Genomic DNA, 12,065 nt, shown 5'->3' on the forward strand with positions numbered 1-12,065 from the left:
TTCACAGTACAAGAAAACTTTACAGCTCTTATAGTTCAATCCGAGTTTTCATCGCTTGAGCAAATAACGCAGCAAATCGCCCGCACAACCTTTTCGTGACAAAGCCAGAGATGGCGCCAGCAGTCCGCCATAAGCTACACAACGCCTGTGGGTTAGCGGTGCGACGCGACGCACATCATTTTCGTTACCCCTGTTCCAGCAAAGTGTACGAGCCATGCTCTGCTTTGCACTTGCTATAACGCTGACATTCCTACACAGTTCCAACCACGCGAGCGGCCAACAAATTTCAGGTAAGGTACTCCGGTTGTAGACACCTCGAGCGAGTCCTAAGCTCTTTGCGATACGCGCAGGACGTTCGAAAGCAACTTTTCGCCTTCAGCCATTCTTTTTCCCGAGTGATCCGACAGAAGGCAACAAGGTTTCCGTGATGTGTGCATTGGTGACTGGCGGAATAACATCGGGAGTCGAGTTCTCCTGGTACAAGGACGGCAATGCCCTCACACTCGACGACCGCGTCAAGATCCGCTCGTTTCCAGACATGTCTACATTGGTCGTGGATTCCCTAAGGCAAGAGGATTCGGGAAATTACACCTGCATGGGAAGACTCGGAAACCGGAAAGACTCGCACACTGCAGACCTGCGCGTTCTCGGTAAGCAAGCAACGATATATACTGCACGTAGACTCGGCATGCTTATGTGCTGGTAATCAAAACCGCGCCCACGGGCGTGCTGACAAAACAAGCTACGAGTCATCGCAATTTCGAAATAGTGACCCTGTATGGTATAAGACGATTACCCATACACTATCATCTAATTTCGAAATAACTGCTCTGTATGCGATAAAACGAAACGAGAGAAGACGATACAGCAACATCAAGAAATGTACAGAGGTATGTGAGGCATGTGGCATATAATCACAGTGTACTGTAGGCGTGGTAATATAAATTTCACAAGCTCCTTACGGCTGACTGCAGCTTTCATTTTAATACACTAAATTTCCACGCGAGGTCATTTAAGGAGATACTAAAACCACGAGCACTGCGCCTGCGACATTAGATGTGAAGGCATTAATACGCACAAACACCGACACAGACACATCCGCATACACGGACACGTTTCTGCCGACGTGTGTACAGTCGCCACACGCCATTCGGCTTGGGGACTCGTACAGAAGGAGGGAGAGTGCGGAAGAAAGAACAATGGCGTGAACAAGGTGGACTTAATATTTACACGTAAAATTGATGTCTTAGTGCAACAAAATAATAAAACGGTGTAAAAATTAGTTGTGTATAAAGCTCTTCCTAAAGTTTGTCAAGCAAGGCAACGTCCTGATGACAAGCAAACAAGTTTAAACACTGACGCTGAGTAAAACAACTCATGTGACCTAACGCGGTACTCAGTGCCAGTAGTGCCTACCTAATTTTGAACCCGTGACTATTGCAAAATGTCCTTTTATATATTTGCACGCTGTATATTCTAATAATATGTACTCATAAACCACTTTCAAATCACTACAGCTGTCAAGAGAGAGGTGAATAGATTCTCCAAGTCGGCACAAACAAGTCTCTTAATGCACCTTTCAGGCAAACACAATGATACAGGGTTTCTAGCTGCCATGTAAAGTGGCACCGAAGTTTCAATATCTCGTCTTCTTAAGTGATGGGTGCTAGTGTATTGCTGAACCATGATGAGTCTATCTCCACACGCGAGTGCGTTTACGTTGCTGCTTTGCCATAGCAGGCAGCAAACGCCAAAGTGCTAGCTCCAGCTCTGTTTGGAAGTGTATGATACCTTGAAAATAGAACAGCGCCGTCTGCTTGCGTTTTTTTAATTCGAGACGTTCAACCAACAATGCCTACCTCTAACTTTAGGTTATACAATTCAGTGTCAAGGAAGTGTAAATAGCAAAACCACATTCTACGTCCACTAGGAATCATCCTTCCTCATATTTAAGCAATCTATGCACTTTTTTTTACGAACCTGCAACAATGTACGCGCCTTTTTATTTATTTGTGGCTAACTGACATTCTCTGGTGGCTAACTTGTTTTCTGTTTATCAGCCCAAGGTCACTGTTCACGTATCCGGCTACTGCTGTCGAAATACGCTAGTTACTGGATCAACAAAGAGATAAAGACTAGGTGGTAATAATTAGCTCAGCGCCTTCAGCTTTAGTCTTTAGGCTTATAGCCCCGCCGACAATATCGTAGTACTCAAAGCATTAACTAATGCTTTGAGTACTAATATTTCAGCCGTCTGCATCGTCTGAATACGAGACCTTCTTTAACGGTGCAGTTTCAATCATATCCTGCAGTGCCAATCGTACCACGGCTTTTTAAACAACAGAAATTAGCAATTTAGCCCGCATATCCTCACTGCACAAAATTCGTGCCTCAAGAGGCGACATAGACCACAGAACATGTCACTCAGCTTTTTCGGGAAAATTAACATCACGAAAAACTTTCCTGGAGGAAGCAAGCTTAAGGTAACTAACATGGCCAATTTAACGCTACAAAACCAGCGAGTGCTTTAAAACAGTTCCTTCCTGAATGCTCCTTTAAATTTCCTTCCTGAATGCTCGTTCGCTGTACCGCTACTCTTGCAGTACATTCGGCAGGTGCCCGGTCATTTTAGTTGTCTCCCTCATATGTATGAGGGGAAGCCTGGACGTGCTAAAATTTACTACAAGCTAATTTTCGAGTAGTAGAAAAATGCTTTTTCGCAGTTCCAGTGAAATGGCTGCGGGTGCCTCAAGACGTTTCAGTCAGGGAGGGTGAGAACACGACCCTCCGCTGTGAAGCTAACGGGACACCAAAACCAAACATCAGGTGGGAGAAAGCAGGTAAGCCATCACGTTCTTGTTATTTTTGTTTTCACAGTGCTAAACTATGTCCGAGGTTTGCCATTGTACTTCATCTGATGCTGCTATTAAGGGCATAGTCATTACCGTATTTTTCTTTCCCGCACCTTCACCAGTTTTCTTCAGCCACGTAATTAAGGTCTACAAAGACATTACTATTTCACAATTAGGGTGAAAAAATGCATCATTATTTTCTTCCAGGCGTTCTGCTCAGTGCTGCATCTGGATCGAAGCTAGAGCTCTCAAGGACATCGAAAGCGGACGCCGGAACCTACAAGTGCACCGCAGACAACGGCCTTCGTGAGCCGCTCACTAAAGAAGTCCGTGTCTCAGTTTACGGTACGAATGATGTGCCAGAAGCTAAGCATTGTTGGCCACTGAAACACATGAAAAAACACAAGGGAAAACATAAGGGCCATGTGTTTTATGGCCTACCATCTCAGCGGAATCTGCAGGAGCGCTTTAAATTTCCTGTACTACACGCTTGGAATTGGAGTCTTTCCAGCGTTCTGCAACAGATGGCGACTCGGTACCAGCTGACGCCACGGCAGACATCTTTTTTTATTCCTCTGCCATAGAGAAAGCTTTGCGACAAGCCAAACAAGTGGCGGTGCGGTACGATATCTTCGATGAAAATCACAGCGAACGTGATGATCTCGTTCCGATTATTCTTGCCCAGCTTCCTCGCAGCGCTGTGTAGCGCAGCACAGAGCGGATCAGTCGGTAAGTACTATGGATTTGCATTGATATTTCGGTTTTACCGTGTTTCAAAATACAGCTGGTGTTAGCATCGCTTAACTTTCAGCCGACCGTCACGCGGTAATGTAACAGTATATCGAGTGAGCGCTTTCTATTTTCGTGGCATTTCGTTCTCCCCTCATCTTTAAGTTAATAACACAAGGGCTTAAGCAGCAATGATATCCATGTCCTCGAAATTTATCTCGTTCAAGTTTGCGCAAAAGTGCAAAAGCCCAAGCAGCCCAGACATGTTACCGGTGCGTAAAAACGCACGAGAATTCAGAACACCAGATTAAGAATATCTCAAGCATAAGAAAATCTCGGTGAGCACTAAAAGAACGCAAGGACTACAACGCGCACAACAGCTAATAAAGTTATAAAGCAGCTAGCCACGCTAGCGGCAGCGCAATGTACTACTTAAAAAAAAAAGCAGAAACGGCTTTTTTTGTCTGTTACAGACGTTGCTATTTCGAGTTAGCTTGCGCCAAAACTGAAGTGACAGTAAACAACTTCTTTTATGCAATTCGTCAAGCGACATCAATCGTAGCACGAGATCCAGATTTGATCATTTCACAAAATGTATATGCCCTCGAAAGGTTCGTAGCGACAGTAGATGAGAGAGAGAGAGAGAGATGTTGTAGTACAACGACAACATACGCGATTGCGGTTGAAAAATGTCTAAAATAATTTGAACTTTTCAGAATTCAAGCTCCAACCATTCCGCTTTCCTACCGACGCTGTTGAAGGAAGGACTGTTACAGTGACTTGCACAACGACGACGGCCATATCCGGCGTCGAGTACCGATGGTTCAAAGATAAGAAAAGAATTACCGAAAGTAGCAAGATAAGGCTAAGAACGTTTCCAGAACTTTCTTCCCTGATTGTTGGCCCGCTCGAAGAGAACGACGCGGGAAACTACACCTGCCACGGGCTCTACAATGGGAAGAAAGATTCATTCTCCGACTCGCTACATGTTCTAGGTATGATGCAACTTTATTTTGGTTCTCTAACAGTGCACGAAAGCAAAGTTGTTGTGAGAAATAATCGAATAGGCACGCTTCTGATGTAGATGTTGTTCTTTTGTTGGTTCCTTTGCATTCTACAGTTCCTCCAAGCTGGGTCGAACAACCAGAAGACACGATAAGAGTTATGGAAGGAGCAAACCTGACCATTCCTTGCCGAGCGAAGGGAAAGCCGCAGCCTACTGTGGTTCTCACAAAGGAAGGTAAGAGAAAACGTCAAGAGTGATCTGCTGCAGTTAACTGTCCCTATCATTTAATAAAATTAAGCATTCAATATATAAAGGACATTCATTATGCTCTCTAGTATTGTTCTGTACACCAAAGCGAGAACAGTGGTGTAATCACTGCACAACATCTGCAGAATGATTAAGCTTTCCCCATGTGATGTTACAAGTTAAATCATTGGACATTGTTCAGTAGCAGTAACTGAAGAATCAGAGCGAAACGAATTGCAGACCCTGCGCAAATCTGTTTGTCCGTGACCTACCATCACAGCGAGAAGCGTCTGAAAGTTAGGTATATACTATAAAGACATCAAGCAGAAAGAGAGAAATGTTTTAATCGACCAAATTAAAATTTATTGTATCCTGCAACTTTATGTTTAGGTGCTATTGACGTCCAATGTCACCCCTTTTCTGTTTGTTTTTGTTTCAGGAAAAGATCACACCCCATCTACAAATGCTCTCCAAATAAACAAGTCGGCGAAGCAGCACGCTGGTTTCTACGTCTGTAGAGCCGACAATGCCCTCACACAACCACTGGTTAAGCGATTTCGAGTTACTGTATACGGTAAGCATCTGAAGAGAGCCACATAGCAAGAGATACGGTGCGAAATTACGTGCAGTGACAGCTTATAAGGCTGATAATTGTGTATCTTACCGCTTCAAGATATTTTTGTATGTCGCGCCGGCGCCGGAGGGGGCCATTTTCGTGCTAAACACAGATCAGAGATGGCGCTAGAACCTTTGGTTACACCACCCGTACAGACGCTAGTTCCGCCAGGCGAGAGAACCGACACAGGAGCTTTCAGCGCCGACGTAAAGATGCGCATTTGGATATCACGACCGTTTACTACCTTATGCTTCGGTGCAACTCTGTTCGCACTGCGAGTCTCATCTAGGCAGCACCACAGCTCTAGAGACTCTCAAGGTAAGTTCACACGAGTTCTCATTCAGAGCGTCCGAATTTCCATAATGCGTTGTGGTTTTCATATCCCTTTAGACGCACAAACTGCATCTGAACTTGCTTTCCGCGGGCACATTAACTGCAGTTAGTCTTTCGTTGCGATTCCAGGCTCCCTCCAGCTACAGCCCTTCTCCTTTCCCAACAACGCTGTCGTCGGAAACACGGTCACTGTGACATGCACAACGATCAGCCGCACTGCCAACGTCAACTTCCAGTGGCTAAAAGATGGCAAAGCGCTGGTCAAGAGCTCGAAAGTGGAGATCGTGCACCATCCCCTGTTCAGCACGCTTGTTATTGGCCCGACCACTAAGGAAGACAGTGGAAACTACACCTGCGTCGGAAACATTGGCCAGGAGACGCACAGCCACTCGCACCGACTCAATATTCTAGGTATTCAAACCACTAAAGTTTTCAATATAACTGGTCATATTAAACTATAAAGCCCGTCTTTGCACAAAAGGGCAAAAAAGAGGGAATTTTCATCTGCAGTTCTTTTCAATTTCCCCTTGCTAGGTTCCAGATACTTGTCGAAGTCGGTTTACGAGCGCCTGTGACAACCTTGTTAAAAAAAAAGTAAGAAAGAACGAAGTAGGAAGCTGCGTTGCTAAGTTAGCGTATACCCTGCCACAAACAAAAAAGCCATATCGGTCTTGAAATGCTTCCTATCAATAAGAGGAAGAAACGTGAAAGAAGAAGAAAGAAGTAAAGAGAGAAAAGCGCTGTATGAACTCTGCAATATTAAGCACAACAGTAAACAATACAACGCCTATGTGCGGGGATGACGTCAACATGGTGTTAATAGACGCGCACTAATCTTTAATTCTTCAGATGCAGAAGCTGACTGAAACTACATGTTTAGACTTGTCTACCACAATCGAAACGTGGTTCTAGGACGGATTTACGTTACAGAAACGCTATTCATCATGCAGCTCCTCCCGAATGGGTCGTGGAGCCAGTGGATGTGAAGCTACATCAAGGTGGAAATGCTACGGTCACCTGTGAAGCCATTGGAAACCCTACCCCGTCTGTCAGATGGAAGCTCACCAGCAAACACGGTTATGTGGGAACCTTTTCTTCAGCAATGCACGTTACTAAGACGGTACCGAGATAGATAGAAACCACACGCAAGAAGGCGGTGCAAGAAATCAGTCCATCAGGGCAAAGCTTTTCTTTTTAATATTAAACCATTTTTGTTCTATAGACGTATATTCTTCTAGAGGCAAACAGCACTACGAAACCATGGCAGACGCATCGTGTACTTTACACGTTCGAAGCTTTACTCTATACGTATAGTACACAAATGTCAAGAAAAGTTTAATGACACTTTCCAGGAATGTTAATCCCTAAAACAGTTATCAATTAAAGGAATAGTTTGGTCAGTTTGTTATGTCACGAAATATATTGTAAAAAGACAAATAACATTAAAACGAAAAGCTTACAATGCACAGCCCTCATTGCGCTTTAGCTTGCCACCGTACATAGAGCAAGGAGCTGCGTTTAGTTATAGTTCTAATCTTTTTCGGCCAATTGCACTGTAGATGGCAATTTGTGATCGAGAGCTCTGACACCTTGCGGAAACGTAATAATGCAACAGCATTATGTCAAACACTGGTCTACCCACAGGTGGCAACAAGGAGACCACAGCATCTGGAAAGAATGAACTGCAGATAGCAAATGCTTCAAAGTTGGACGCGGGATCATACGAGTGCAGTGCAGACAACGAAGTCTCAGATGCAATTGTTAAAACAATTGCAATCTCTATTTACGGTAAGATAGACTACAGTACTCTTTCGACTTATTTCTTGACGATACAGATATGCCTGCGATCACAACAGTTTCTAGGAACAACGGGAACAGCGAGTTCCACGTTGTTGTTGTTCAAGGTCATACCTGATGCTCTGTACCGCTGTTCCTTTACTTCAGCAATATCTCCGCCGTACAAAAGCGACTAGACGGCTTTAAGACACGTTTTCTCACGTTCCCGTCAATGTGTCGGTGCATATTTCGAGCCTTAGAGCCAGCAGGCACGTCTACTTGGCGAAAACGACCACGGAGGGCGCCACGGGTCCACGAAGTGGACACGAACACTACGAGCACTGCACTACATTTTTCTCCATGTTTACGACGGTGTCTTCACGTAACCGAAGGAGGTAGTAGGCCGTGGAGCAACGCAGCCGCGAAATTTTTACCCTGGATACACGAAGCCCTCGCAAAAGGTTGCTGAAAAACAACCCACCCGAAGAAGCAATGTTTAGAGCAGCTTTTTCTGCAATATTTGTTCTTTTGTTTTGGTAAGTGAAGCTCCAATTGTATTCACTCCTAATACCTCGACCATCTCTGCCGTCAAGATGCCGTGTTCTAATAGAATGTAATCCTTTTACCAGGGCTCGGAGAGGCTCTCAGGGTGCAACCTTTCAACTTTCCACAAAGCGTCGTCGAAGGCTCGAGAGTCAGCGCGACCTGTTCCCTAATGAGCATTTCCGAGGGAACCCGCTTTAGATGGACGAAGAATGGTAAGCAGTTCAGTGACGACCCGCAAGGACGGATCAAGACAAGAACGGAAGCCGACTTCTCCATGATAACTATTGGAGCAGTGCGTCAAGAAGATAGCGGCAACTACAGTTGTACGGCGGTGTCTAAGGGCAAGTCTGACACATACTCGGCCAGCCTTAATGTTTACGGTAAGCAAAGAAACCCACGTCATTCTGATACACTTTAAAATTATTGTGCATGCATACCACCTTTCCTAAAGCAGTAACGCATAAGTGTATAAACCTTTTTTTTTTTATGTCACGCACATCAAAGAACTGTCGCGTGCCTTCCAAATATATACGCGGGCAACATACAAAAAAATTCCGCACTGTGTTAACAAAAACTAAAGTTTAAACTTTGAAACGCAGCAATTGCCTAATTGGGATTGGGCAGATAAATAATTGAATGAAAGTTAATTTGAAATGTCGTAAGGTCCCTGAATTTCCACACAGGACGTAATCAAAACGAGCAAACGCGCAGATACCTCAGGAAAAATTTAAAAATGCGCTAGGTAACGAGTCACGAAGGTTGTTCACCAAGGTGAACGGCCCGCTTACTAGCAAAAGTCGTTAGTCCTACTTCATCGTGCCAGTTATTCAACGTATTCCATTAACTAATGAATATAAATGAGAACTAACAGACAATAATACCGGATAAAGTATAGGGGATGTTATTTGTAGTAATTAGGATATAAACGTGAAGAAAGTAAAGTGGACGAAAAGATAAACTGCCGCCGGCAGGGACCGAACCTGCAGGTTCGGTCGAAGGTCGCAGGTTCGGTCCCTGCCGGCGGCAAGTTATCTTTTCGTCCACTTTACTTTCTTCACATTTATATCCTAATTACTACAGATAACATCCCCTATACTTTCTCTAGCATTACTGCCTGTTAGTTCTCATTTATATTGTATTTAACAAACAAAAATAAGCCCTTAAGAGTCATCTTCTTTCCTTCATTAACAAATGAAGTGAACAGCGACTACATTTTTTGCTTGCAGCTGTTCCCAAATGGACCCACCGGCCAAAAGACGTACTGATCACAGAAGGAAATAACGTGTCAGTCAAATGCGCAGCATCGGGAAATCCTGTGCCTGAAATTACATTGGGAAAAGATGGTGGTAAGAGACACTGAAATTTTATGCAAGCGTGCTTTTGGGTGACAGTGAAGTTACTACATCGTGATGGGAGTTTTATTAAGCAATACCCGTGAGGTCGAGACAAAATGAAGACGATGAAGGCAAGCCTAGTCTTCTACGCGGATTCGACATAGTGCTCATTGTTGTAAATAATCGCCATAGACATGTTTCAGCTCTTTGCTTCCTCTTGCAAACATGGATCCAGGCACAACCTTACAGACACAGTAGACCCCGTCGGTTTGATAGGCAGAAATAAACACAGAAAAACAATCTATAGCCGACTTCACAATAAGCATCAACGACAGAATCAGTAACTGAGAGAGATATAGACATCAACTGTACAAAGCGACAGGACAAAGTGGGCATTTGTAAGGTTTAGCAGTTCCTTCTGCGGTTGTAATGCAGACTAATTGAAGTAGACTATTCTCTTTTATCGCTTCATCATTTCAACCCAGCGCTATCAAAAATTGCTTCCACGAACATTTCTTGCTGCTGGATCATTATCAGCAAGTGATGGCTTAAAAATACGGTCCTAACGCAACACAGCAACGCCATTTGGAGAATGCGCCAGACGAACGCATACGCCATGAATAACTTTCTATATCTTAAGGTGCACATTATTTTAAAGTACGACAGTTTGCGTTAGTACGGACAGCTAGGTAGTAAATACTGCGTTATGGAGAAATGAGGACGACTTAAGCTCATGTTAAAACACTGAGAGTGCAAACACGGACACAGGAGAGAAGTCAAGACACCACAAACGCCGACCAACCTTGTGTTGTCTTGACGTACCAACTAGCTCAGATCTCTGTTGTTCGGAAGATGTAAGCGTTGTTTGTTATGATTTATTTTCGTCGCGCGCTTCCCAAACGCTGTCATTTTTTTCTTTAGCGCTAATTTAGATAAAATCAGTGAAACAATACTGTTAGGGGTGACGTATCGTTATGTTATTTTCAGCCGCAAACATCCAGTCCAAATCCCAAGGAAAGGGAACGGCTACACTGGCGATAACGAAGTCCACCAAAATGGATGCTGGGACATACTCCTGCACAGCTTCGAACGGTTTTGGAACCGACATACGAGAAAGCTTTTTCGTTAAGGTCTATGGTAAGAAAACTGAACGCCGCCGAGAGCGAACACTGAAGAACGTGCACATGATACTACTTCATTTTGACGCCAGAAGCGAGATTTGGTGCTTACCGAAAACTTCCTCTATATACAATGGATGCCGTTAGCGCAATGACATAACTCCTTCGTTGGCATACAGAGGGCGTTACGCATCTGTTAGTTTATACTCCGTCGACCTGGATTCACGTATGCACCCACGCACAAGCGTTGATCATGGAGCTTCTACCAACCGTGGTAATCATATCCGTCATGTTTCACTCGTCTGTTGCCGGTAAGTGAGTTACGATTACTGGAGATCCGTGCAAGGCAAGTCCAGGGAAGTCGGGTGTTCACGATGCTGTTCTCTGCAGGCCGAATTAACGTGGTGCCCTTCTACATACCAGACAAAGTTATGCTCGGGGACACGGTGAAAGTTGTGTGCTACACGAACACGGAGCAAACGCCTCTGTCATTCAAGTGGTTGAAGGACGGCAAGTTACTGGTCGCCGACGAGAACATCCGCATAAAGACGCAAGCCGACCTGTCAACAATGATTCTGGGCCCTGTGAAACCTGTTCACCGCGGAAACTATACCTGTCAAGTATTCACGCCGGCATCCAGCGGATCGTACACGGCTTCCCTAGTGGTATACGGTGAGAAAACCATCCCGGTATCCTTACTAATAGTCATGGATTATGTTATGCGTATTAGGTAATGTGAACGACATGCCCACACGAATTTTGTTATCTGTAGCACTCAGTGCGTGTCAAGGAGCTGAGTGTGTTATACTGCTGTAAAGCGAAAACATATTCACGCCGGGGCACCTGAAATTTAATGAACGAAACAGAAAAGACAGGCTAGATTATCTGGATATGCGAAATCCCATTTATACAGCGCATGGCCTTTCCCGAATGTTTGGTGTTCGGTTGTCAACACACCGCGTCTGTAATCCAGTAGCTGTATTTGCGTATTATTGCAAAGCTGCAGCGCTCCTCTAGGGAGCTAGGATTTACCGCTACCTGCGTGCCTTACTCTATCGCTCTTTTCCTGCACGCAAAACGTTGCTTCCTAACATGACTTATAAGTATACCAGGTGGCGTTTACTTAAGACTAAGAGCTCGTATTCATGCGATCCACCAGTGGCGAAACCTTCAAACCTCGAAATTAGTGTAACGCCCTCTTGCGAACGTGAACCGAGGATCGTAACACCCGACACATTTTGAGCTTTAATTTGTACCCATAAACGAGCAAAAAGAGAGGGACAGGCTGAAAAGAAAGCCCTCTGCATGATAACCGTACAGTTACGTTTCGCGCACACAACACTTTGCACATCTGCTTGTTCAAATGTATTTTATCAGTGACTGAAAGAACAACTCGAGAACATTAGCTTACCTCAAGAGAAATATAACGGTATTTCTTTTTAACAGCTCCACCCAGCTGGCTTATAGAACCAGCTGACCAACGTGTTGCAAGAAATTCAAATCTAACGA

General features: G+C 44.4%; 1 protein-coding gene across 1 annotated transcript in view; it reads left to right on the forward strand.

The window, feature by feature from the left end:
- Window positions 1-353: 353 nt before the first annotated feature.
- The window catches only part of LOC119397552 (Down syndrome cell adhesion molecule homolog), a 409,196-nt gene continuing 397,484 nt past the window's right edge, over window positions 354-12,065 (forward strand). Inside the window, exons 1-3 of the mRNA XM_049417103.1 lie at window positions 354-650; window positions 2,724-2,840; window positions 3,060-3,197. Of these exons, the coding sequence (XP_049273060.1) occupies window positions 428-650; window positions 2,724-2,840; window positions 3,060-3,197 (478 nt within the window). The 5' untranslated portion in view covers window positions 354-427. The remainder of the gene's footprint in view (window positions 651-2,723; window positions 2,841-3,059; window positions 3,198-12,065) is intronic.

The sequence above is a fragment of the Rhipicephalus sanguineus genome, chromosome 6 (assembly GCF_013339695.2).
Source record: "Rhipicephalus sanguineus isolate Rsan-2018 chromosome 6, BIME_Rsan_1.4, whole genome shotgun sequence".
Lineage (NCBI taxonomy): Eukaryota > Metazoa > Arthropoda > Arachnida > Ixodida > Ixodidae > Rhipicephalus > Rhipicephalus sanguineus.